Genomic DNA, 26,507 nt, shown 5'->3' on the forward strand with positions numbered 1-26,507 from the left:
AAGCCTTGCTCCAATCAACCTTTTCACTGGTAATCAAATTTCCACGACTCGTATCCTTTCTGACAATTTTCCTGCTGAGTATAATGAATACCGAAATGGAAAGCATCTTCCGTTTACCCAACATAAAACAAAAGTAGCTAGACGACAAGTTCGACTAAAGTATTAAAAAACTGCGTATAAATGAAAACCTAAATACTGCCGAGTCAAGACCACTTTCCCGAGAGTCAATTCCCCTTACAGTTCGCCCTTTCCTCCCTTCCCATCCAGCAGATTGTCCCATCATTTCCTGCATTTCTACTCGTATCTACCACTGGGCAGATGTCAGTGCCGTTCTCTCTCATGGTGATGTGTAGTACGCCGTCTTACCTTGCGTGCCGGTTTTCGGGGATGATGACAGGTTCCGAGTCACCCGACGTCTTACGTGAGTTCACGCTTTTGCGGTTGTTGAAACTGAAGCGGACCGGACTTCCGCGGTCGCCCACGGAACCATCACGAGCACGCGCCTTGCGGCCACCGACGCACCACAGGCAGGCCAGCACAAACACAACTGCCAGGAACGTGATGCCGGACAGAACCGCGTAGCCAATGACGAGGCCGAGGGATGCGTCGGCCAGCTTGAGGCCGAGTCCACCGTCGATGAGAAGCAAGACCCAGAGGAAGCGCGTGCCCCACGTGTGCACGGCGGCCACGATGCCGCGCTCGCCAGACGATGACAAGGCCCGCCCGACGTGCAGGGCCATGCCCAGACCCAGCAGCACGAGGCCCATGAAGAAGGTGATGAAGCCGATGACCTGATGCGCCGTGGCAAAGTGCCGCGTGGCGACGTACTCGAAGCTGGCGCGGACGCCCGTGCCCAGGCCCGCCACGAGCAGGAGCAGGTACAGCAGGCTGCCGAGGGCGTGCACCAGCGGGAAGCGGGCCAGCAGACGGCCGCTGCCCAAGAGGATGTCGACGGGCGCGAGGACGAGGGCGGCGATGGCGAGCACGATGCCGTGCGCGAGGCCCAGTCCGTCGCGGTCGTTGAGCACGACGCCGTTGGGGCTGTTGGCGCCGTACGTGTTGACGGGCTGCGTGCCGGTGTTGGCCTGGTTGTCGATGCTCGTCAAGACGCCCGTGCCGCCGTAGCCCGTCGCCTGGATGGTGCTCATCAGGTAGCGGCCGTAGGCTTCGTGCTTCTGCAGCGTGACGCCCTGGTCGTTGCTGGCGAGGGCCGTGGCATAGGACGGACCGAGGGCGTACATCATGGGCTGGCTGGTGGTGAAGCTGTTGAGGCTGCCGCCGGGCCAGGACCGGCAGTTGAAGCAGGTGCCGCTGGCAATCATGTACGAGCCGTAGACGGTCGAATTGCCGTTGAGCCAGACACGGTAGTTGCCGTCAAACTGGGGCTCCGTGTTGCCCGTGCCCAGCCGGGGCGAGACCGTCATGTGTCTGCCGTCCGCCGCAGGGTACGCGATGAGCATGAACGAGTTGGCCATGCTGCTGCCGAAGCCGAGGGCGACATAGGTATAGTGCGTCGGCGCCACCATGTAAAAGTTCACGTCGTTGCTGTTGGGTGGCAGGTTGATGGCGATTGTCGTGGCCAGCTGCGGGATGTGAATGTTGGACACGGAGGCCGCAGCCAGCGGTGCTTTGTCTTGTTAGGAGCCATTATGCCCGCAATGGATGCATCTGTCGTTGATATGTCTTACCCAGGAGTGCAAGTGACAATAGCCTGACCATGGCTGTAAATATCGACGGACGACGATGGATTGGACAGTTTGAAAGCGAATCAGTCGGCTACTCACACGAGCGTCACGGCGTCGTCTGCCTCGCTTCGTCATCTTGTGTATCATCGGCGAGGATGCGGGGGCGCCGCTGAATATATGTCGTTGCGAGCATTGTGTGTGCGTCGTCCCCGACTACTACCGGGACACATCTGTTTGCCGATTCGGGCATATTCAATGTGTTCCATTCGTCGAGCTATGCCGGCATCGTGATATTAATTAATTGTGTTGTTACTGCAGTTTTCCTCTAACGAGTTGAGTGTGTTTAGTTCGCTGGCCCTGCCATTTTGCCAGTCTTCTTGGTTGCATTGATTTGGGTAAATGTTGTGTTGCTTCCGCTTTCATGCATTATTGAGAATCTTGGGATTCCGGTTATCAGTCTCGTGGTCCTTGGATGATTTTCTTCCCCTTCTACGAGGAAGCTTTGACATTATTCGAATAAGATATAGTGAATGAGGGGCCGTTTCCGATTTTGCGAAGCTAGTTTAGGAAGACGGTCCTTATCATATTTTTTTACCAACTCAGCCACCACGGGAGGAGTTGGCCCGATCTTACGTGAACTGCCTTGAGCAGTCGATGCACCACTGTGCACAATCCAAATCCTCCAACAAAGTTGACTATTGCAACAGCCCACGCACAACAATTGACATGAATCATACAGGTGTTCAGTCATCATCGACGTCTCGTTTCCTGTTTCACTCACACCCACCACGCCGATGTCCCAGATCCCCAAAGGATTTGAAGCCGATCAACCAGATTCTGCGTTACCTTCCGGCAGCGGTCCTAGAAACCGATTTATCGGGAGGTTCCTTGTTTCCAACTAGGCATAATATTCTTATTATAACGTCGACACTCTCTATTTTCACTGTACTTTCCCCGCGTTTTGATCCACTGTAAGCCGCAAGGTGTGGTGGTCCGGATCACAACAGTTTGATGCACAGGAATCACGGGACGGGCCTTTAGTCTTGCATCAGTATCGTGTTTAAAAAAAACGGCTTCCCACGCTGCAACCTTTTCTTTTTCTCATTTCACAATTCTTTAAAGAGCTCCCAATTCCAACAAATCTTTGGAGTATCCTTCGTTGAAGTTCACGTTTCCACTAAAATATTTGTCTTCTCAATTTCCCGTTTTCTTTTACTTCTGGTAAATTGTGGCTACCAATGTGATCAGCCGCATTTTCATGTGGCGTCTCTCTCTGCGCATTGCATTTTCCTGCTTAAATAACACATTTAAAGGGGCCTTGTAGCACCTACCGAATTGTGCTCTCGATACGACATAAAGATACTGTTATTACGACCCCCAAGAAATAACAGTCATGCATTGCACTTTGATGCATATTCATCCGGCCAATAGAACATGGTCGGTGCACCATCACTGCGAAATGCCGGATGACCCCTCTCTTTGCTCTTCGAATGTCATTCGATTTGGTTAGGCGTGATATAATTGGGGCCCTGCAGTCATCCAATACACCCACTGTGACCCATGCGAGCAAAAGCATTCGGCAGCAATTTCTCCGACGCTGCACTGTCGGTCTAGGAGTGGAATGCTTTAGCCTTTGTTTGCAGAACAACGGAACAAAGAACCAGCGTAAAACAGTGCCTCCGGGCCCGGTCCATCGAAAAAAAGAAGGTTTCTTGTGGATATCGTAGCCTGTGAAAGCTAGATCGAATGAAGAAGCATCAACCGTTCTGCTGTGTCTAATATTCATGCATACCTGGTGGTAGAAATTAAGTGTGGCGTCCAGGCTAAGGTCTCGGCAGGAAGAAACAGAGAAAAGCCAATGCAAAGACAGTACGAAATACATTCACCACCTGTCAGTGCCGAGAGCCGTGCAATGTCACCGTAGTGAGACAACCCGCTTGCACTTCCTGCTCATCGGGGGCGAATTTGAGTCATTCGCCGGCCCCTGTCTGTCTCGTGTGTCGCCATCTTGCATCTGTTTTCTCACCTAGCACGCAAGACTTTTGTGATCGTCATTTTATGTACGTTGTACCAGAAACGTATCCCTCGGTAAGCGTGTGAGTGGACTCAGGCAATGCAAGGCCATATGGTGAACACGTTCCAGCGCCTTGTGGGGGCTTGTAAGCAAAACGAGGAACATAGTGGATGTTCATGATGTTTGGGACGACGTAGAAATGATGGTCTGTGGGCGTGAGAACGGTCGCTAAGAGAGAGACGCACACAAAAAAAATATATATGAAAAAAAAAGACGCCGAACGCATCACTAGTAATGACATCATGTGGTTTGAGGTTGCGCCACTGAGAAAGAGGTGAGATTGCGCCCAAGAGAGAAGGTCGATACAGCGTGAGATGGGTTGGCTTGAAAAGGGAGTGGGGATGCGCAAAGTACGAAGGGTGCCAAGCTTTCAAAGACCGACGGAGAGGATGCCAACCACAAAATTAGAACCGAAAACAAGCTTATTGTCCGTGCTCCGTGCTCCGCAGCTTGCAGATAGTGAAATGCTTGGCTCTGCAGCATGGCTTCAATCATCCACAGTGGAAAAAGTGTCGGAAAACAGTTGGGGAGCGACAGGAGCAGATTCTGAAGCACAGGGGGCAGACGACAGCGATAATACATACGCTGTGAGAGCGACCAGACTCATGAGCGTGTGCAGCTCATGCGTAGACTTGTAGAGTTATGTGGCGAGAGCCATCCCGATCACTGCTGCTGCACCGACGGACACCTCGTTGATGCGCATACTCCGTATTTGTCAAAACCGTAGTAGTCGACGTAAAGACAATGCGAGGGGCGGTGCCATCACGTCCGACGTGTCAGCCGGGAAACTCGGGCAAGGAAACGGTTGAGACGATGCACGAGAATGGGCAAAAAGAGAAAAGAGAAAAGAGAAAAGAGAAAAGCGAACGAGGACAAGGCGCGATATGAAAATCCCGTAGTCGCGACAGGAGTAACAGCGGATTTTGAACGCTGCTCGTTGTGCCCATCCTACCTTCCTTTTTGGGACGAAGGTCGCGATTGCGTGCAAGAAAGTGGGCAGGAGCACAAGCCCCAAATGGCAAGAGCAGCCCACTTTGGCCGGTCCAGGCCGGAGCGCGTTTCCGTGTCCCAACCGGCGACGAACATGGCGATGTGTCGTAGAGAACGGAGCCAAAATACGCGGGAACATGATGGAAACAAAAATTGCAAGCACACAAAGGCGTATCCACATCAGACATTGAAAAACAGCTGAAGACGGAGATGAGATTTTGGTGTCGTACGAAATGGTGCGGCCCGGTCGAAAAGGACGGCGAAATAAGGAGAGTGAGGACATCCAGCCAAACAAAACGCAGCTTGCGTGATATCGCCATCGTAGCGCGATAAGGCGTATCGGCCAGACCCCAGTAAACAACATTGCCAGCAGCGGCGGGACGTGCCCAAACAGGCAGCTGGCAGCTGGCAGCAGCGTCGTGTGTGGAGGGATGCAGGGATGCGAGAAACGAAGACAAGAAGGCAAAGTAGACGAAGCGACGAGAGTGGAGACGTGTGCGCGGTAGACGAATCTTTCCGTGGCCAAGGCTCTTCCGGCCGCTGGGACTTGGTCTTTGGTCGAAGCTTTGGCTCCTACCACCACCTTAACCCCCAACCGCCTTGGCCGCACGGTGTCCTCTACATGATTGGAAGCGATTTGGCACGCGGCAATCAAAGGGCCGCTTTCTCCACTTTTGGCACTAGTTTTCTTTTTACCTTAATTCATCTACACACAGTATTTACCCTGTTCTGGCAAAATCGCAAGGGACGAGAGATGCTACGCTCCAATAGGACGAGGCCTTATAGAGATGATATTTTTGTGCTCTGCAGCACATTGGCAGGACGCGGGTTTACGCACAGGCGAACGACTCATGCTAATCTGTGCTTCACCCCGTGCTGCCGATCCCTGTGCCTTGTGAACGCAAATTTGGCTTTACGACGCCCGCTAGCCTTTACTGCAATAACAACAGTCGAGGGTGCCAAAAAAGACAAAAAAAAAAGCCTGAAAGGCCGCTACAACGCACGGCCGGCTCTGCTGCACAGTGTAACGTATCAAGTCAGAGAAGAAGGCAGCACACAAGGTTTCTTTCTTGGGGGGAGAGGTCGCCCTCCATATTACCATGGTAAGATATCGTATCTAGGGCACAGGAGTGCTTGCGCCACGGCATAACGCGGACATGGGGAGGACCAACGGGCTGCAGATGAAAAGGATCTGGACGGCGAGTGAACACGAGTAGCGCGAGTGATGGCAAGCGGTGGTTACCAGACGTGTCCTTGCATGTGAGCCGTCGCGACCAAAGAAGGGACTTTACTAAGAGACAGGCAAAGAAACTAGCGCACAGAGTACATCGCATTACGGAGTACAACACACGCAGTACAGGCAAAGTACATGGACTCGCCAGCCCACAGCTTAATTTGTACAGGGCGAGAAGGTCTACATTGTGGGGATGCCACAAACACGTTGGGACGCTTCGTTTTCATCTTCAGATGCTACTGGATCAAACGTGAAAACGTCTGGCCCAGGGACGCGGACCGATAGAATGTCGACACGATGGCTCGACAAGGCGTACTTGCATAGTGGAACGACACCAGGACCAAAGAACAACCCGAAATACTCCAGCAACACGAGAGCTATCTGAAAATGGAAGGCGCCAACAAGGAAAGTCAGAGGCAAAAACGGGACCTCTGAGGCCCGAGAACCCACCCACGTCAATCACGACATTGCAGCCCATGTCCTCCCAAGTCCTCCCATGTTTCCCATGCTTCCCATGCTTCCCACTTCCCATGCTTCCCATGCTTTCCCATATCTTTCCACGCAGATCACGCAGCCAATGCGTGCCACCCAGACCATGCCGCATCTACGGGTACCCAACATATAAAGTCTTCGGCTCGCGCCCGTGTCCATCCCAAGTGATCGTCGGTACACGGATACGGACTTGCCTTTTTATTCATTTTGTTTCACGTTTCATTCCCATTTCCAGTCACACGTGTACAACCAAGATACATGAGCACATTATTCAGTTCGCACAGCATCCTTAAGAGCACGCTCATGTATCAGTGAACGCACCAGTCGGCACTGTTTTTATTTTTCGTTTGCCATCCTTTGACGTTATTTACCTGACTGTCACCACCCCCTGCCCGTCCCAATGGCCCACGACGATGGACCGACGCCCGACACGGGCAGTGGCCCCGACGTGTCTCCCTCTCCCGCAGAGAAGAAGACCGTTGGCGGTACCATCACCGAGGTCCCCAGCCACGGATCGCACAACCACGACGCCGTCAACGAGAAGGGCGTCGTCAGCGGCGACTCGGGCTCCGATTCCGTCGAAGACCTCGCCAACGCCGACGGCACATACGACGACGACACCCGGATTATATCCGGCGCCGACGCCGCCACCCACCTGATTCCCCTCCGCGATGACTTTGACCCGTCTCTTACCTTCCGCAGCTTGCTGCTGGCCACCATCCTGTCGGCCTTCCAGGCCGTCGTCACCCAGATCTACAACTTCAAGGCCACGGCGGCCACGATTTCCGGCACCTTCGTCGTGCTCATCGCCTACTTCCTCGGCAACGCGTGGGCTGCCTTTTTGCCGCGGGGCGACCATCAGCTGACGAAATGGCGCGCGTCCCGCCCCGAGGGCGCCGATCCCAGCGAGAAGCCCCCGCTGCGCATCCGCATCATCAACTTCATCAACCCGGGCCCCTGGCGGCTCAAGGAGCATGCCGTGTGCTCCATTACCGCGACGTCGGCCGCCAACGGCTCGGCCATCACCCTCGTCTTCGCCGCCCAGGACCTGTTTTACGATCTGCCCATCTCGGCCGCCACCATCATCCTGGCCACCATTTCCGTCGGTCTCTTTGGTTACGGCCTGGCCGGCATTCTGCGGCCCATTGCCGTGTGGCATGTCGAGTCCGTCTACTGGGGCACGCTTCCCACGGTCAAGACGCTGCAGGGCTTGCACTGGCAAAAGGTGACCAGCAGCGGCCCGCTGCGCGCCTTCTGGATCGCGTTTGGGACCATGACCGTCTACGAGTTCTTGCCGGCGTACATCTGGCCGTGGCTCAACAGCGTCTCGATCCCGTGCCTGGCCGCCATGAAGGCGACCGGCAACAAGGCCGCCATCCTCACAAACATCTTTGGCGGCTCGCTCAACAACGAAGGCCTCGGTCTCTTTACCTTTTCCTTTGACTGGCAATACGTGAGGCTCGCTTCTTCTCTCTTTCATTCCCCTTCCTGTCGTCCTCCCCACACTCCTACTAACTCCGTCCAGATCCAATCGTACAGCACCTCGCTGCCTCTGGTCCTGCAGGCCCACATGGCCGCCGGCTTCTTTGTCTGCTACATCGTCATGATCGGCATCTACTACGGCAACGGCTGGAACGCCAAGTCGTTCCCCTTCATGTCCACGTCGCTGCGGTCCGAAGACGGCTCCGCCTACCCCGTGTCCAAGGTCTTTTCCAAGGGTGTGCTCAACCACGAGGCGTTTCAAAAGTACGGACCGCCGCGCCTGGCCGCCAGTTTCGCCTACGCCCTCTTCATTGCCAACGCCGCCATCGGCGCGCTGGCCACCCACTGCATTCTGTTTTGGGGCGGCGACACCATCAAGGCCTACAAGGACTCCAAGGACAAGACGCCGACCGACCCGCACCACGCCCACATGGAGAAGCACTACAAGGAGGTGCCGTTCTGGTGGTACGGGACGGTCCTCGTGGTCAGCTTTGTGCTCGGCATCATCGTCGTGACCAAGGAAAACATCACGCTGCCCGTCTGGGCGTACATCCTGTCGCTGATTGTGGGCGCCTTCTTCGCGCCGTTCAGCACGCTCCTGTATGCCCGCTATGGCAACGGCATCGCCACCAACAACCTGTCGAAAATGATTGCTGGTCTCGTCGTGCCCGAACGGCCCATTGGCAACATGTACTTTGCCGCCTGGTCGCACGTCATGATTGCCAACACGGTCAACCTCTGCAACGACCTCAAGCTCGGCGAGTACCTCAAGATCCCGCCCAAGACCATGTTCTTGACCCAAATCTACGGCACCGTGCTCGGCGGCTTCGTGTCCTATGGTGTCTTGGTGGGCATCATCACCGGCAACCGCGATCTGCTCATCAACGGCAACGGCAGCGCCGCCTGGAGCGGCGCCACCATCCAGTCGTACAACACCAACGCCGCCTCGTGGGCGCTGGCGCGCTACATCTACAAGGCCGGCACCATCTATCAGCTCGTCCCCATCGGCCTGGCCATTGGCGCCGCCGTCGTGGTCGTGCACTGGGCGCTGTGGCGCGCCAAGCCCACCATCGGCGGCTTCAACCTCGCCACCATCAACCTGCCCCAGTTCATCCAGTACGCCGGCTTCATCCCCTACAACCAGTCGCAGACTTGCGTCATCTGGAGCATGCTCGGCGCCGGCTTCTTCTGCCAGTACTACCTGCGCAACTACTACCCGCGCATCTTCAAGAACTACATGTACATGGTCACGGGTGCCTGGGACGGCGCCGTCCTCATGGTCCTCTTTATCCTGTCGTTTGCCGTCTTCGGCGCCGGCGGCAAGACCGTCGTCTTCCCGACTTGGTGGGGCAACAACGCCGACGGCTACTACGACTTGTGCCCGGTGGCGGACAGCTAAATTCAATGTCGCTTGTCTTTTTCCATTCCCTCTTGTGTTGATCATCACTCTTGCCGGAAACCATCGCGTGGAAAGCTTGTGTGCCGGGCACACGCATACCAAACAAGGGGCCGTTGGCGGTACAGGCTGCAGTTGAAAGCCAATCTTTTTAATAGTCCCACTCATTTATCAATTTAGTAATACACACCATCTCTCAGTACCAAATTGCATGCATCCGCCGTTACAGCAGTGCATCGTGGAGGTATGTCCTTCTGTGGTCATTGAACGTTGCTGTTTCGAACGGCTCGCATGTGTATCATACGAGTACAAAGTCTTGCTTTGCTTGACCTCCGCCACCCTGTCGCTGTAGATGTTTACCATTTTGTTTGTCCTCCTGCTGTGTTGTGCACGTGACGCTTCCAGAGCGTGCCTGGGGAGACACACATAGAGCATGCAAGTATATTCAGGGGTAAACGAAAAGTGTCATTGTCCATTTTGCTTCTTTTCTCTTTTCATCCCACACGTCCGTCTCCTATAGCGACTTTAAGACCTGTTCGCCTTTGACAAAACGGAACTCGGCCAACGTCTCCTGCCGCAAGTTGTCCATCGGTTTTGCCCTTGGGTGTGTACTCAAACGGTGCATTTCTGGTTGGTTAGCAATGGAAGCTCAAACGTTTTGCAAACACCAGTTGAACGACGTACGGTTTAAACTCCCAGTTTCTTGGGCAGCGCTCTCGGGCACTTATCTCGGCGACATCCTTCTCCGTGCAGCCATTACAGCCGTGTTCTCGACTTCCCCACCTACTCAAGCCTTTTTGGCTGCTACCCGGACCCGGAAATCGTCAAAAATGTGTTTCCCGGTTCCTTATGAGCCGGGGCCGGACGCTGTCACTTCGAGTCCCAGCTGACAGAAAAGGGCTGAAGGGCTTAGATTCCACCTGGATGCAGCTCTAAACACATCGCTGTGACAGCAACTCCACAACCCAAATCCTAACCGATACGTTTAGATGGATCCATTTCGATGCACTGGTTCCATTAGGACGTACATCTGGAACCTTCTCCCACACAACATCACCCGCGTACTTGGATGTGATTAAGGTCGGCGAAATCTCCATATACAGACTCCCTCGTGGCGCAATTGGCTAGCGCGTTAGACTGTTATCGATCTCATAATAGTCTATCTAAAGGTTGGTGGTTCGAGCCCACCCGAGGGAGGACATCGTTTCTTTTTGTCTTTTTCTCGTTCTCCGTCCGTCGACAGCATTTGGTCCGCTTGGTTAAAAAACAAGTGTTTGTTCGTTCCTTTGCATTCGTTTAATAGGCTTCTTATTTATTTATCTTTATTTTTTCATTATGCCTAACTATTTTTGTTTTCTTCATCTTCTTTATTTTACCTCATCATGGTACTTTAAGGCACCAGTATTACCTTCGTACTGATTCAATATACTCAGTAGTAAAATTCGTGTCCTCCCTCTCTTCTTTTATGGCAGTTTACGCACGGTTTCCTAGAACAATAAGCTGTGATATTGGTATGAATAACGACTTAATCACAATGTTTCTCAATTTACTGCTAATCATTTATTGCTGCAACTGACGAATTAAACGTACCAAACAAAGCAATAACAAATACCTGAAAGAAGACGTCGATAGAAAATTAAAAACTATGAAGAAAATGAAAGCATATGAGAGAGAATTCCATTGATCAAAAAACGTCCGGGCCACCTCCATAACACACTCGATTTCTCAAAATAAATCAGCCTGCGCGGGCCAACGTCTCACCTGCCGAAATGGTCCAGTCCTTGGGCGCCACATATCCACCTGGCAGCGCCGACTTGTCCGTCGCCGCATTTGCCGCCGCCGCTGCCCACTTTTCAAATGTGGCCGGGAGCTGGGCCTTGAGCCCAAGACTGTCACGCAGGTGCTCGTACAGATCGTGGTATTCCTTCTTGGGCTTGACCCAGCGGCCGAGGCGAGCATGTGCCGCCCCCAACAGGTCGAGGTGCTGCCGGGCGTGGAGGCCCAGCAGCGCAGTATCGCCCTCGGCGTCCTCGGTGTGGCCGGCGGCGCCAGCAACCGCCGAAGCTGCGCTGCCCAGCTTGCCGTTGGTGATTGCTGGGAAGGCACCTCCATTCTTCTTGCCGGCCGCCGCCTCAATCTGGTGCAGTACGCGCTCGTAGACCTTCATGGCGTCGGCGGCACGGCCCGCCTCCAAGTACAGGCTGGCAAGCAGCTGGCCGGCGGCCACGGCGTCGCGGTCGAGCCAGCCACGGCTGCGCACCAGGTTGAACCAGAGCACATCGGCCAGGTCAATGGCGCGGTCCAGCTTGTGCTGCTTCTGGCCGGCGTAGGCGTGCACCAGGGCGAAGCCAATGGACATGACCGTCGCGGGCTTCCAGCTGCGGCGGACCTCGCGCGACTGCCACAGATGCAGCAGCAGTGTCTCCAGGCGTGCAAAGTCGCCCTGGGCACCCAGGAGACGCACCAGACCAGTGACGTCGGCCACTTCGAGCGTGGCCAGGTCGATCTTCTCCTCGGCCAGCACGGTAAAGACGCCGGCGGTTACCTCGCGGGAGAGCGACAAGAGACTGCCACGCAGGGGCGTGTCGGCGGGGGGCGCCCGGGCGTCAATGCCGGCCAGCAGCTCTGCCAGCTTGTAGCCATATGCAATGCGTGCGCCGCTGCTCTTGTAGAAGCCTTGCTTGGACGCAAAGGCAAAGGCAAAGCGAGCGACCCCGAGCGCACTTTCAAACAGGCCCGCCTTAAGTAGCTCGTAGACCTTGTGGTTGCCAGCGCGGCAAGACAGTACGGCGTAGCTGGCATCGGCCTTATCGCGGTTCAGCTCGGCGAGAAGAGCAAGGTAGAAGAGCTTCGTGTGCTCGTCCGAGGTGACCTTGGCATAGTCGGCGTACCGAGCCTTGAAGAGGGGGAAAAGCCGTGTGTCGAGGACGACCAGAAGCTCCGATCGCGCCTCCTCGGCCCAGAAACCGCGAAGCCGAGCACCCGACAAGAGAATCTCCTCGATGCGGACATCCTTGCTGTCGACATTGGCGCGGTAGTCCTCGTAAAGAAGGACCTCGTACAGGAGCGATGACAGGAGTTCCGAGAATGTAATGGCGGGCCCCGTCTGTTTTTGGTTGTGGCCACGGATATGACGCTCAAATGCCGCCACGAAGAGGAACACGACACGGCTGTTGACCTTGTGGTTCAGCTTGAACTCCAGCTTGACCGAAATGCCGGCAGGAAGGACCTCACCAAAGACCAGGAGGTAGCGCAACTGGTGCAGCAGCGACTCGGCCTGCCCGACCAGGCCAGCTTTGATGAAAATGGAGGCCAGAGTGGTCGCCGCTTCGAACAACTGGGCAGAGACGGTGAGTGTGGTCAGGATCTCAATGACAGTCGTCTGCAAGATGTGAACGACCTTGCTGTGCGACTCCTTGGTGTTGGTCTTCTGGTGCAGGAAAACAATGTCCGAGAGAACTGTCAGCGTCTTGGCATGCCAGATGCCGAACTCAATCTTGTAGAGCGCAAAGGCCTCGAGGGAGAGCACAATGGCACGGTCGATGCTGATGCCCACGTCCTTTCCAGGGCCACCAGACTTGCTGCCCTTGTCGCCCTTGCGGATGATGGTGGTGTACAGTGTCGACAGACGCTTGGTCACAGCCTTGATGGATGTCTCGGTCTCGATCGTGGTCGTGGACTTGGTCGACCTTGTCTTCGTGATGATCTCCTCGTAGATGGCGACCGCCTCGTGCTGGTGCTTTTCAGAGCGCTCACAGATGTGGGCGAGGGAGAGCTGTGCAAGAAGGAAAATGTGTGCTGAAGCACCAAAGACCTTCGTCACCGTCTCGCGGTACTTAATGGATATCTCGTAGAGGATCTGAATGTCGACCTTGGCATGGTACTCAAGCGTGTACATATATTTCTCGTAGATCAGAACAACAACATCCTCCGTAAACGCATACGAGTGCTCGTGATGGCGATGCACAAACGTCTCCCAGAGCACGGCGCAAATGTTCTGCAGCTCCGCCCAGCGCTTCTCGATGTGGTAGAAGGAAACAAGGATGACGGCGGCCTTGAAGGCATCGTGGTGACAGTGCTTGAGGCCCTTGTTGAGGGTCGTCACGATCTCAATGTAGCAAGCGTACGCCTCTTTGCGGCCGAGAATTTCGTACTGCGCAGCCAGCGTGTAGAGGGCCTGGATGGTCAGACGGTGCGCAGCGCCGCACTTCTTGCGGTACTTGTCGACCAGCTCCACGTAGATCTCAATGACCTTGTCGTGGCGGTGGTACTCCTCGTAGAACCCAATGAGGCCAGCCAACGCCTCAAGGAACAGCTCGTCGTCAAAAGTGAGAGAGCCGAGAGCAGCATAGTAGATCCGCAGGTAGATCTGCTCCGCCAAGTCGAATTGATGCTGGTGTTTGTGGCAGACTGCGAGACGCTTTGCCAAGATGACGGACTCTTTGATGAAGTGCTCTGACAGTGTCACCTTGGCGCTAGCCGTGAGAATGGCTTTCCAACTGATCTCAAGCGACTGACGAATGATCACCTCCGATTCATCCCACTTCCCGGCGGCAATGAGAATGTCGATTAGAGACAGTGTCGCCGCGAAAAAGGTCTTGTCCACCCCAGTCTTGCGGCAGCGCTCGTAGTGTGTCACATAAATATCACGAACGATGGTCTCTGTTGTCTCCGTCGTGGTCGTCACCGTTGTCTTGCTGGTGGCGGTCGTCGTGGTGATCTCCTTGACCGCTTCGGTAATCAGAACAATGGTCTTGCCTGCCTCGGCGTCATTTCCCTTGCCATGGTTTTTAAACCAGCCCCAGACCTTGCCGAAGATGTGGCCGGCGATGGCCGTCATGCCAAAGACGCGGAACAGCACACCAATCTCGCGCAGGTAAAGGACCAGCTCCTGCGTCTCGAAGTTGTAGTGCTCGTACTCGGTCCATAGGACTATGAGGATGTTCGACGCCTCCTCGACACGCTTGGCGGAGCGCAAGTACGTAATGTACGCCATGGCCACCTTGATCTTCGCCGTGTGCACGTCGGTAGTCACGACCGTGCGGGACAAGACGGACACCTTGCGCCACAAGCTGATGTAGATGCGCTCAGCCCAGTGCCACCTCCTGTCCGCCTCGTAGGACAACGCCACGCGCAGCATGATGGAGATGTAGAGCAGGACATCGGTGACCTCGAGGTCCTCGGCCGTCTCCAGGAGAAGTTTGCCGTAGCCGTCGACTGGCTTCTTCTCCTCTCCGTCGCTGAGGGTGACATCCAAGCCGCCAAAGAACTTCTTAAACTTGGAAGCCTCCTGGGAACCCTTGCCATCGCGGGCGACAATGATCTCGTAAATCTCGCGGTAGATGATGACGACCATGTCCTCTTCCTTGATGGAAACGTAGAGGGCAGCCAGCTTTTCATACCACTCAAGTACCGCCTTGCTGTGGGAGCCAAAGCGCTCGATGGAGACTTCAATCTTGTAGCGAATGAGGGTCTCCCGGTACGAGACAATTTCCGTGCGTGTGGTGAACTTGATCGACTCCGTAATCAGGAGGAAAAGGTCGGTGCAAGCGACGACAAGGGCACTGAAGCGCGAGAGAACCTGTTGACCAAGAATGGCAGCGCGGTAAAAGTAGCGTGAGCTGTCCACGGCGTGCGAGTAATGGCGGTGGACATGACCGAGAACAATCAAACTCTGCAGCACACAAATATGTTTCTCGGTAAAAACAGCCTCCCGGATCCGCAGGGTCAGGGTGAGGCGAGCCACGAGGTCCGTTGTCGATGCCCAGGCGTGACGCTCGAGCAGCGCAAAGACGACGGAATCGGGGAAGACAGCCTTGAAATCCTTGGACAGAGCCAGGTCATGGCCACTGCCGTGGAGGTACTGAGACGAGGCACGGAAATGGTACATCCAATGGGACATGACGAAGGACAGGAGACGATGGTTTTGGAAGAGACGCTGCACAGTTGCCTCATCAATGACGTCAATCGTGGGGTCGTTGAACAGGCTGGAGTGCACCGCCAGCTTGGTGTAGAGAAGAAGACGCAACGTGAGCTGATGGTGGGCCTCCTTCACGGCAGGAAGCGACTTGCCAAGCTGCTTGTGCAGGTGGGCGCGAATGATGTTGCTCTTGAAGCGCACGCGGCCGTCGCGAACGAGGACGAGGTCTGGAACCGTCCGCGCGACGAGCTGACCAATGTTAACAGGCTTGTGGATAGTCTTGTTGTGAACGTCGACGGCCAGAATAGCTGATAGGTCGTCCGTCTCGAGTGGTGCATCCGACACAAGCAGGAAGGACAGCATATCACGGAGCTGGTGGTCGCCCTTGAGATCGAGCTTCGATTCCGTCGCAAGAAGCACATCATCGACGTCTGCACTGATGGATTCGGACGCTGTCACAAACCCAGCAGCTGTATTGCGCTCATGCTTGTGATCGTGCTTGTGATACCCGTGGTGGTCAGGTGTGATAACAAATCCGTGGTACTTGAGCAGGAGGTTGCCGGCAAGACGAGCCCAGAGGAAGACGCCCTTGGACTTGACCGACAAATCATCGATGATCTTCTCGCGCTGAGCGGGAGGTAGTTCCATGAAGAGCACAGATCGCGAGAACGTCTGGCGCAAGAAGCTTCGGATGTCGTGTGCTACATCCTGTTCGGAAATGGCCACATGACGAATGCCGCTGTTAAGCTTGTGCTCGTAACGAGAGAATGTGATGGTGCGAACGTTCTTGACAGAGAACACATGGTCCTGCAGCAGCTTGAAAAAGGCAGCAAAAGCCGTCGATGAGAAGCACGATCGGCTCGTCGCTCTTCTTAAACGTGTTGAGGCCGATATGCAGCGCCTTCCACAGTGCAAGCTCAAATTCTGAGTGCTTGTGGTTGCCTCCATGGGCCCGGGTATGTGTTTCCTCGTTGACAAGGGCCGCCACGAGGGTCTCGTAAAGCTGCACGTTGCCGACGCTCCGCTCAAGGAGCTGGAAGAGGACGCCCTTGAGAAACGACACGACCGCCGCCTCTTCAGTGTCATCTGAAGCTGGAAACTGTTAGTCTCGTTCGGTTGTGCCAGGGTGGAACAGGGGTTTGGCAACGACTCACGGAATGTGTACAGCAGGACACTGTACGTGGCGTTATTGAGTGGCCGCTGGAGACGCTCTTCAATCCAGTCTGCAAGGACTGTCTTACCAGAACCCGGAGCGCCAGTGACAGCGAGAATCTTTTCTTTCGACTGCAGATATTCGACCAGGTCGCTCTTGATCCACTCGCAGGTGTCTTCAGCGCGCTCCAGATCCTCGGCCAGTTCGGCGTACAGCGCATGCCGGAACGCCTCCGACTCCGGGTTGAGCCGGTGGCGGAGTTCGGAGAGAGATAAGGCATACTGTTTCTTGCCAAGGCTCTGCATCCAGATTCGATCATACAGAGCCGTCTTGCTGGCCCAGATAGAGTCAATGTCACCACCAAAGAGATCGTTGAGGTTGAGCGTAACCGACTGGTGCTGCTGACCGAGATTAAAGATGTGGTTTCTGTAGTGCACGGAGATGCTGCCTGCCAAACCGACCAGCTCGCTGTAGAGCTTGCTGATGGAGGCCTTGATCTCCTTGGTAGAATCGAAGATGCCAGGGATTTGAGTGATCTGGGAGACAAGCAGGCCCAGTTCGTAGAGAGTCATGAATGCAGGGAGGAGGGCAGCCGCTTGAGAGTGCCCGATCTGGGTTTGAGACGAGTCAGAAACAGAAAACTAGGAATGACTTCGTGGTGGTTTGTATTTTATCATACTTCAAGAAGCAGGTGGCAACTGGCAAGAGCAGAGCCGGCCGCCGCGCGGCTCTCGGGTGCAAATTTGCCGACCTTCTCGCCAAAACGCCAGATTTGAAGGCCAAAGAACTGAGCCGTGCGAAGAACACGATCCCAGTCACTGCCCTTGCGCGGCATGTGGATGAGGCGCTCGTCGGCAATGTACTGCAAGTACGTCTCCAGGTCGGCCTGGCGCAGCATATTAACCTCGTAGTCGCCGAGCTTGGAGAACAGGCCCTTGACGTAGTGGACAACCTCGGCCACACGCGACTCGGGGTGCGAGCTGCCATTAGTAGTCGTGCGTGTCAAGGAAGTGGGAGATGCCACCTCGGTCGTGGTCGTGGCAGCCGTGTCCTTGCGAGAAAGCGTCTTTTCTTCAAAGGCAGTCGAGTCCTCGTCGACGGGAAACTCACTCACAACCACACGGCTGTCATCCTTTACGACGCCAGCCTGGGAGCCCTTGACAGCCAACTGGGGCAGAGACTTCATGATGCCAATAGGTACCGCCGTCATCGTGTCTTTTTCAGGCTGGGCAGTTTCAATGAATGTGTGACGCACAGAGCGGGGTGTGACGTCTTCCGTTTCCGGGACTGGATCCTCTTGGGTGTTCTGTTTTCTGTCAGAAGCTTTCTCAAGCAGTGTCGGAGCGGCTTGGTTATGTGGCTGAGTAAATTCTAGGAAGATGGGAGGCTCTGAAACGTTGGAAAGAGAGACTGAAGAGACCTTTGAGTTGACGGATTTCGAAGGAGATGCTGTACCCGCGACCTGGACGTCTTGAAGAGATGAGGCCTCGACAGATGAAGATGAGGCCGTTGAACGCCGTTTATTCCTAATTTCTGCGATTTGGTTAGCCATCGAAGTGCCCATGAGCTGTGATATAAAATTGATGAGGTAGTGGGCATACTAGAAAGAGTCTTGCTGAGCGGCAACATAATCCGCAGCTCCAGGAGGATATGTATCCGGCCAAATGAAAGACGAGATTAAACGGAGGTTAAGCAGATTGGGAGAAACGAAAAAAAAAAAAAAAAAGTAAAAAAGACGAGACCAGAAGCGAGAAAGGGGGAGAGAGCTCGAAGGATGGGCGGTTGCTTATATGTGAGTAGGGAATGTTGACTGCTGGGTCGGAAGTTGGACAACCTATATGTAGAGTTCTTTCAGGGCAAGACAAATTCGAGCTGAAGAGATATATCTAATCTCGGCCATGTACTTTTAAATAAATATCCGTTTTCCGAATTGTGACATGAGGCAATTCCGTATGCAACATAAATGAGATGAAAATAAACAGCCACGGCAAGTACATGGGACTTTGCTATGCAGACCATGCACAGGCATCCCTCTTCATGTAGCTTAGGTTGTCTCTGACGCTGCCATATTGTGCAAGTGGTGCACACACTTTTCTGTGGAAATCCCCGTTCAAGTGAGGAGGCCTCGTCCGCGAGACCCTGTGTCAGAACAGTCCAATGAAGGTGTCATAACATACAAAAGCCGTGAAGCATGATCGACCCTTTCGAGTCGCAGACGGTCCTCCGCATCCCTTGTTAAGATATTCGAGCCAATGGCAAGGCTTGCCCCGTATAATGGCACAAAAAGTGCAGGATCTCATTCCCAACCCTCAGCGTTGGCAAGTGTCGAGAAAGCGCGAGCGGTGGAGCTCGGACGTGGACTTCGTCAAATCTCGTTTCTGCAATGTTCAGCCATGCTGCATATCCCTGCTGGTCGTCCAAGGAGGCGTGGTGTCATGGCCGGTACTTGACGCACACGCGCAGGTAAGCATGCAGATACGAAGCCACAAAATAGGACACCGTGTTCGTGATATCCCATCTGTGTCATCAAAATATTGATTCGGCCCAGGCCCGCGTCAGACGGCCACCGACAGAATGTCCCATTCCGGAACGGCACGTTTCATTGGTTCTAAACCACCGTAGGGTGCCGCGTAAGAGATATTTCCTACATACCCAGACTCGCTAGTTATTCAGGTTGTCGTTCATGCTGCACAGCGGGTAAGTGCAAGACCTCAAGATTCTGGTAAGAGGATAAGATAGTTGTCGTGCCTTAGCTTCGTATGGGGGTGGCCCCCAACCCGTGCTGCCAGTCAAGTTAGCACACATCGATAAAGTACTGGTCCAGAGACAGTGGGGAAGCGACTTGACGTGCTGAAGACCCTATGGAGATGGAGTGGGACGGGAACGGGAAGGATCCATCCCACTCGAATCCTTCCCACTCGCACGCAACAAGAGACCAAGTACAACATAGATCATAAGAAAGTGGCCGAGTTGGCCTCCTGCCAGCCTTGCTCACGTCTTGTTTCCCGTACATGTATGCCTCGTTCCGATGGTCAGTGCACTGTTTGGTTGCTGGACAAAACGGGCATGATCAGTGTGTCGATGACAAGCTGGGCCGTCTGGATCGTCCATTATGGAGCCGAGTGAGTTATGCTAAAACAGGAAAGGATTGGTTGATTTAGCTAGCTGAAATGGGGCGCATGCATGCGCTGCGTGGTCGGAGCAGTTGGAGAAGATCAAGACAATTACTTCGTAAGATGGACAAAAAGGGGCCCGAGAAAGGAGACCAATATCTGCCACCCAGGCGGAAAGAACCACCGCGCTATGATGTTCGCACTTTCTTTTTCTTCCGAAAGTGGCGTCCAATACGAAAATCGTATGTTTTGTTGACCAAAATAGGAACAGTGCAGTGACCGTTTCCCCCACAGAAAAACAAGCTCGTTCGGGTAATGCCGCCGCTTGTTACGTGCTCAGAAGGTTCAGCTGGAGAAATGATGTGCGGTCTGTCACCGGTGCCGCCGTCAAAGCGAAGAACGACCGCCAGCCGGGCTATCAAGAAAACTGTATTGGGTGCTTGACTTGGAAACCGAGAAACAACGGGGACCTTGCGGTCGTGCCCCTTGGACCTTCCCGGCTGAATGCCAGTTTTGTAAACGGAAGGGGCGAAGTAAACAAACTGAAAGTGCAGGGCAAATTGCCCAATCGGGTTAGACTCATAATAAAACATGTCTCCATGCCTGCAAGAGGTCGACGGAAGGTCGACATAGTGAGGCTCTTTGCTGCTTCTATGTTCTATTCGCATTTAGCCAACTCTTTCACGTTGTTCAAAATACGCTCTTACATACTAGTAAGCTGGTTAGTCGATCACGCGCCCGCACGTTGGCGACGATATCTTCGGCGGCCAGGTTGCTCTTCTCTTTCGCCTTCTTGATTTTACGTTATTTTGTCGTATGGTTCATTTATTTTACTTTAATTTTTAAGGTACTTCTATTTTATTCAAAAGCCGTGCGTTTTGTCAGGCATTGTCTTTCATCCGCAGCCTTCCGAGCTCATCCCTTTCGTTTCAATTTTTCTGCAGCTCCCCGCTCGACAGCCGCCCTTCGTCCCAATGCGGAAATGCTGTCAGCGAGTTCACAGCTGGAAAGTCGACTCCACCACTGCTCAATCCTTGACTGGTTGCCTCGGGTCCGCCCGCAGAGAGGCTGAGTTCGAGACAGGAATGTTGCTTGTCCCTCTTGCCTGTCATTTCCTCTTCTGTCCCACTTGCATATCACACTTCATTTTGTCTCAGTGGCTCTACGACCCATGATACAATTGGTCTCTTAGGTACAGCATATGAAGAACTTGAGGTCTTTCTGTTCATTTTTAACTTTTTTTTTTTCGAAGTACACTGTACATAGCATGGCCGCCGAACTGTTTATTCCAGAAGTTGAAGGACAAAATCTCATAATTTATTGTTTTTTGGTGGGGCGAGGGGGCGTTTCCGCCCTGGCTTTCACTTTTCCATCACAAACACATACTCAGCACATCCGTAGTACTTTTGTAAGAACGGGTCGGGTGATGTAAGAAGGAACTGTCCGTCCAGTGAACGAGCTGCGCGTTAAGACGCAAATACACATGGATATTAATAAATTTCTTCATGATCTTACCCTACCCAATTCGGTTTTTGACTTTTTGCTTCTTGACTTTTACGGGTTTTACGGCTTTTATGGCTTTCATATTTAAATGCTCTTATCGATTCTTGCTCATTTCTGAAAACAAAATAAATTAAAATTAAAACTAAAAGTACAGGGGATTAACAGATACAACATAAACAACATGGGATATTGTAATTAAAAAAGTTAAGAGTCAGAAAATTCAGATTATTTAAGAACTTGAAGTTTCCAACAATTAATAAAAAATAACGACATTCCAAAAGTTATCTGCATTGACTTGGTCAGATTTTGACCTGTTAGGATGTTGAGTGATACTGGATGGATGAAATATGCAACCTGTTAATTGCATATACTAGTGGAAATCGTCAAGTGGGGTGCGTGCAAACGCGTAAATAATCTGACAACGGCTAAACGCGTTGTTAAAGTGCTTTGTGCTTCTAGCTCTCTGGGTGCTTTAGTCTCGGTCGTAGCACAGGTTCTGATCCATTTGGTTCGCATTCCTTAAACCGTCCAGGCATCGTCGTATCCCGTGCTGGATTGCATTGCAGCGCAGCTGTCCTCCGCTTCAGCATTCACCGACAATTTCGACATTCTGCCATCCTTGTCTACCCCGTTTCGAGCTTGACGAACCATACTCCTTTCACCTCAGCTGTGCACAAACGCAAAAGCTGCCACCATGTCGGCCGGCGAAGAGGGCGACAGCGATGACATCAACGAGATGGGCGACGGTCGGGGTCATGCGTTTGTGATTGACGAGGCCGAAGAGAGCGACATGGAGGGCGTAGACGGCGACAACGAGTCGGATGCGTGGACCGACTATGACAGCAGCGAGGACGAAGAGGACGAAGATGAACGAGACGCCAAATTCCACAAGGACCTCGTGGACATGAGCAAAATGACCGACGACGAAATATGGGAGCAGAAGGTGCGCAAGATCATGGACTATGCCAAAAACAACGACGTGCGCGACGATCTGGACGACGACGAATCCGACGACATGCCCGATTTTGACTTTGGCGCCTACGACAGCAGCGACTCGTGGGACATCAAGGTGAGCGAGTCCCCCCGCACGGGCGCCATCGAGGCCGGGCTGGATGTGAAGATTCTGTCCAAACGGCTGCAGTTTTTTGCGGCGCGCGAGCACATCCCCGGCACGCCGACGTTTCACCAGTTCGGACAGCTGCCAGCGGAGCTGCGCCTGCGCATCTGGGAGACGTACTGCTCGGAGTTGCGGCGCAAGCATCGCGTGATCCAGGTGTTCGTGCACCAGCACGGGCGGCTGACGCCCGCGGTCACCATGGACCAACAGACGGAGCCGGTGCGGCGGATGATGAGCATCTGCCGCGAGACGCGGGAGATGGGCCTCAAGGCGCTGCCGGACGTGCTGCCCGTGGGCCACAGCAGACACGACAAGGCGGTGATTCGGTTCAACGCAGAGACGGACCTGATCCACTTCTTTGACGAGCACCCGTTTGGCCTCAACGCACGAGACGCCGCCACAGCCCGCGAGGACATCGACATCGATTTGACTGAGCGGCAGCGCGGCCTCCTGCGCGAACATGTTGAGCTGGTCACCCCCGAGCCGTACCACAGTGTGCGCAACCTGGCGATCGGCGATAATCTTGTCCGGTCGCGCGAGCCTGGGGCGTACCAGACGCATTATTTGGAGCAGAGCGTGATTGAGCTTTTGAGCCCGGACCATGCGTCGCACCGCGAACCACACGAGCTGCGCGACGAGACCTTCTTGCGCTCGATTGAGTACCTGTTCCCCAACCTGCAGAACATTTATGTGGTGGAGGACGGTGCGTTCCGACACAGCGACCGCTGGGCGGGCCACATCCGGAGCCACCAGCGTTACCATGTCGACTGTTTCGAAATGAACGAGTACGAAACGGGTAAGGTAAAGATTGAGTACCTGTACCTCTGGCACGCACCGCCCAAGAACGCTGGCCGGCTGTCTCGGGGTGCCATTGCAGACAGACGTGTGGGGAGCAACACGGACGAGGAGAACGGTGACAATAAGGACATGGAAGACAGAGACAAAGGCGACATGGAGAACGGCAACAGCGGCGACACGAAGTCATCCACACCAAAGACGTCTGAGATACCCGGCGACTTCAAGGACGAGGTGGTGATTGGGCACTTTGCGCGGCTGCGCGAAAAGGGCGTGCGGTTTTCGCGGCTGCTCTTCTTTGAGGACGAGGGCATGGACGACTACTGGCAGCTGCAGTTGGGGTGCCGACCTGATGGGCACTGGCCCAACGACGAGTTTGGCGTCCCTCAGCAGGATCAGCTGCCATCGCGGTACGCGGATGAAGAATTTGGCTGGCACGGTGGTATGTCGGACAACTCAGACGAGGAAGAGGAGGAGGAGGAGGACAGCATGATTGACGACGACGACATTCTTGAGGATGAGTCAGAGGAGGACTCGGATGAGTTTGCTGGGCTGCACGACGATGACTCGGGCGACGAAAACGACGGACCGCCTCTGCCGTTGGAGGCCATGTTCTCGAGCCCCGAGCCTGAGCCTGGGACCGAAGCAGATAGTAGAGGCGCGACAGGAACTCAAACCCGCCGTGGCAAAAAGCGGCACGTGGTTGCCGACTCGGATGACGACGACGACGACGACGAAGCCGACAACGGGGACGGTGCCAGGCCGGCACAGGAGAGCAAGACCAGCGCGGGTTCATCCAAACGCCAGCGACGGCCGCTTATTGTGTCGTCCGATGATGACGAGGAGGCCAAGGGCGCGACCAAGCACGACGGCTCGTCTTCCCACAGAGAGGCTGGTGAAAGCGGCCAAGACAGCGGCAGCGACGATGAAGATCCGGATGCGGACTCGGACGACAAGCCGGCCAAACCGGCCAAACCTCTGACTCTGATGCAGAAGCTGGCGCTCGGGCGTAAGTCTATTCCGGTCGTGACTGTGGACGACGAAGACGCGGAAGAATACGCTGGCGACTACGGCGAGCGCAACGGAGAAGACGAGGAGGAGGCGGACGAGTGGAACGGAGTTGCATAATTGGCGGTTGCCATTGCATCGCTTTCTTTCTTGTACGCAGTATTTTCCTTGCATTTTATTTGAAAGATACCAATGACAGCAAGAGACTTTTCAATTCTATTCTAACCTCCTCATATCCGAAACTGAGTGTAAACCGGACAAGCTGCTTGTTGAGGTATTTGTTTGCGGATTGGCCCCTGGACCAACGTCTGCTACGCGCGGAGACGATGCTGGGACAATGTTGTGGGGTTTGTAGTGGAGTTATGGCGCATTCTCCATCGGACAATGGTGCGAAACAGCGCGGGTTAAAGACCGCCGAGCGGTCGGAGGTGGGGAAGCGACGCACGACGTCGCCTTTGAAACCGAGCTCGTAGGTGCGGTTCGAGATCGGAAGAATGCCGATATCGTCTTTGAAGAGGTGAATGTGGTCTTGATCGTGTTGCCTGTGCTTCTGTAAATATATTGCGCATGCCGACTATTTTTTTAGACCACTGCATTTCACCCCCTACAGCGTATTGTAGCGCCCGTTCGACCGCCACCATGTCCTCCACACAAAAGCTGCCCCTCCTCACCATCGACGACGTCGTCGGCCACAACCGCGCAGACGACCTCTGGCTCGTCGTCGACAATGTCGTCTACGACCTGACCGAGTTCGCCGAGCACCACCCGGGCGGCACCGAGGTCCTGCTCCGCTTCGCCGGCCGTGACGCCACCCGCGTCTACAACCGCATCCACGCGCCGTCGCTCATTTCATCGGAACTCGCGCCCGAAAAACACGTCGGCCGGCTCGACGAGGCGTCGATTACGCCGCAGTGGCGGACGGCGGCCATTGAATCCGATGCCGATGCCGACGCCGACGCCGACACCGACGGTGGCAGCGGCGACGGCGGGCAGCGCGAGGCGGATCGGCCGCCCCTCGAGGACATTTTGAGCTTGGACGACTTTGCCCAGGCGGCCGAGCGCGCCCTGTCCCGCCGGGCCTGGGCGTACATCTCGACGGGCACCGAGGACAATCTGACGCGCGACGCCAACACGGCGCTGCTGCGGCGCATCTGGCTGCGGCCGGCCGTGCTGCGCGGCGTCGGGTGGGACACGATGGACCTGCGGACGTCGCTGTTTGGCGGCCGCGTGCCGCTGCGGATGCCCGCCTTTGTCGCGCCGACAGGCACGTCGCGGACCGGCGGCAAAGAGGGCGAGCTGGCCATTGCGCGCGGGGCGGCGGCAGCCGGGATCATCCCCGTGATCTCGACGGTCGCGTCGTATCCCTACGAGGAGATTCTGCAGCAGCTGCCGCGCGCCGAGGACGGCGGCCAGGCCATGTTCCAGCTGTACGTGGACCGCGACCGGGCCCGGGCCGAGACGCTGCTGCACAAGCTTCTGGGTGGGCCCCACGGGCGCAAGATCAAGGCCGTCATGGTCACCGTCGACCTGCCCGTGGCCTCCAAGCGGGAGGTCGACGAGCGCGCGCGGTCGCGTACGGCGCGCCAGCGCGGCGAAGCGGTGGCCACGGGCGCCAAGCAGAACCTCGCCAAGCAGACGGCCTCGTTTATCGACGCGTCCTTTTGCTGGGAGGACCTGCACTGGCTGCGTGCCACCGTCGACGCTGCCACCAGCCACAACGGCTTGGCAGAGCCCCTGCCCCTCTTGGCCAAGGGCATCCAGCGCGCCGAGGATGCCCGCAAGGCCCTCGCGTACGGCTGCCAGGGCATCGTCATCACCAACCACGGCGGCCGTGCCGCCGATACCGCCCCACCCACCATTCTCGCCCTCCTCGAGTTCCACAAGAACTGCCCCGAGATCTTTGGCCGCATGGAGATTTTGATCGACGGCGGCTTCCGGCGCGGATCGGACCTTATCAAGGCCATCTGCTTGGGCGCATCGGCCGTGGGATTCGGCCGTCCGTTCATTTACTCTGTCGGCTATGGCCAGGCCGGCGTCGAGCATGCGGCCGACATTATCTACGATGAAGTCATGACCACCATGCAGCTGTGCGGCCTGACCAACCTGATGAAGGACTCCAATCCCGAGTGTGTCAATACGGGTGACATTGACCATATGGTGCCTGGCCTCCGCCATCCCTACGCCAAGAAGCCTGTGTCGCCAGCGAAGCTATGATGTAGCCGTTGCTTGACAACCAAGCTCACGTACATACACATTCTATACTATGAAGCGGAAGCAAGCGTCCATCAGTTGTGCATGTTGCTTTTCCTACGTTGCCAATTATTTTTAATGCAGATTTATTTATCATGCATATTGCAGAAAGTACTGCTGTAGCTATGGCGAGTCCGGTTTGTCCTCCTCTTATTTCCCCTTGAATCATGCGTCTTGCAGATTTTAACCCTATTTTTAGTATTTTCTTTTCTCCTTTTGGCTCTTTTCTCTCTTGACATCTTGTCTGCCTCGATCCTCGTGCCGTACCAATACTACCAAACAGATCCATACCCCT

At 54.9% G+C, this 26,507-nt stretch overlaps 6 protein-coding genes and 1 non-coding gene across 7 annotated transcripts; 4 read left to right on the forward strand and 3 right to left on the reverse strand.

The window, feature by feature from the left end:
• Window positions 1–362: 362 nt before the first annotated feature.
• Window positions 363–1,719, reverse strand: SPBR_08468 (uncharacterized protein; the record flags this gene model as incomplete). The annotated part of the gene is made up of 2 exons (XM_040766706.1): window positions 363–1,627; window positions 1,689–1,719. 2 exons carry the CDS (start codon window positions 1,717–1,719, stop codon window positions 363–365), a joined length of 1,296 nt encoding a protein of 431 aa, XP_040614411.1.
• A 5,156-nt stretch (window positions 1,720–6,875) lies between these two features.
• Window positions 6,876–9,356, forward strand: SPBR_08178 (oligopeptide transporter 1; the record flags this gene model as incomplete). Its single annotated transcript, XM_040766416.1, has 2 exons — window positions 6,876–7,928; window positions 8,001–9,356. 2 exons carry the CDS (start codon window positions 6,876–6,878, stop codon window positions 9,354–9,356), a joined length of 2,409 nt encoding a protein of 802 aa, XP_040614412.1.
• Window positions 9,357–10,458: 1,102 nt separating this feature from the next.
• On the forward strand, window positions 10,459–10,550 carry SPBR_09558. Its single transcript has one exon. It is a non-coding gene; the product is annotated as a tRNA-Asn (tRNA).
• A 538-nt stretch (window positions 10,551–11,088) lies between these two features.
• On the reverse strand, window positions 11,089–16,998 carry SPBR_08061 (nacht domain containing protein; the record flags this gene model as incomplete). Its single annotated transcript, XM_040766299.1, has 3 exons — window positions 11,089–16,080; window positions 16,127–16,365; window positions 16,428–16,998. 3 exons carry the CDS (start codon window positions 16,996–16,998, stop codon window positions 11,089–11,091), a joined length of 5,802 nt encoding a protein of 1,933 aa, XP_040614413.1.
• Window positions 16,999–17,099: 101 nt separating this feature from the next.
• Window positions 17,100–17,636, reverse strand: SPBR_08725 (uncharacterized protein; the record flags this gene model as incomplete). The annotated part of the gene is made up of 1 exon (XM_040766963.1): window positions 17,100–17,636. The coding sequence occupies one exon, from the start codon at window positions 17,634–17,636 to the stop codon at window positions 17,100–17,102; it is 537 nt and encodes a 178-aa protein (XP_040614414.1).
• Window positions 17,637–21,736: 4,100 nt separating this feature from the next.
• Window positions 21,737–24,082, forward strand: SPBR_08199 (uncharacterized protein; the record flags this gene model as incomplete). The annotated part of the gene is made up of 1 exon (XM_040766437.1): window positions 21,737–24,082. One exon carries the CDS (start codon window positions 21,737–21,739, stop codon window positions 24,080–24,082), a length of 2,346 nt encoding a protein of 781 aa, XP_040614415.1.
• A 519-nt stretch (window positions 24,083–24,601) lies between these two features.
• SPBR_08396 (mitochondrial fmn-dependent dehydrogenase) lies at window positions 24,602–26,176 on the forward strand (the record flags this gene model as incomplete). Its single annotated transcript, XM_040766634.1, has 1 exon — window positions 24,602–26,176. The coding sequence occupies one exon, from the start codon at window positions 24,602–24,604 to the stop codon at window positions 26,174–26,176; it is 1,575 nt and encodes a 524-aa protein (XP_040614416.1).
• Between the last annotated feature and the right edge of the window lie 331 nt (window positions 26,177–26,507).

Source organism: Sporothrix brasiliensis, assembly GCF_000820605.1.
Source record: "Sporothrix brasiliensis 5110 chromosome Unknown Cont22, whole genome shotgun sequence".
NCBI lineage: Eukaryota > Fungi > Ascomycota > Sordariomycetes > Ophiostomatales > Ophiostomataceae > Sporothrix > Sporothrix brasiliensis.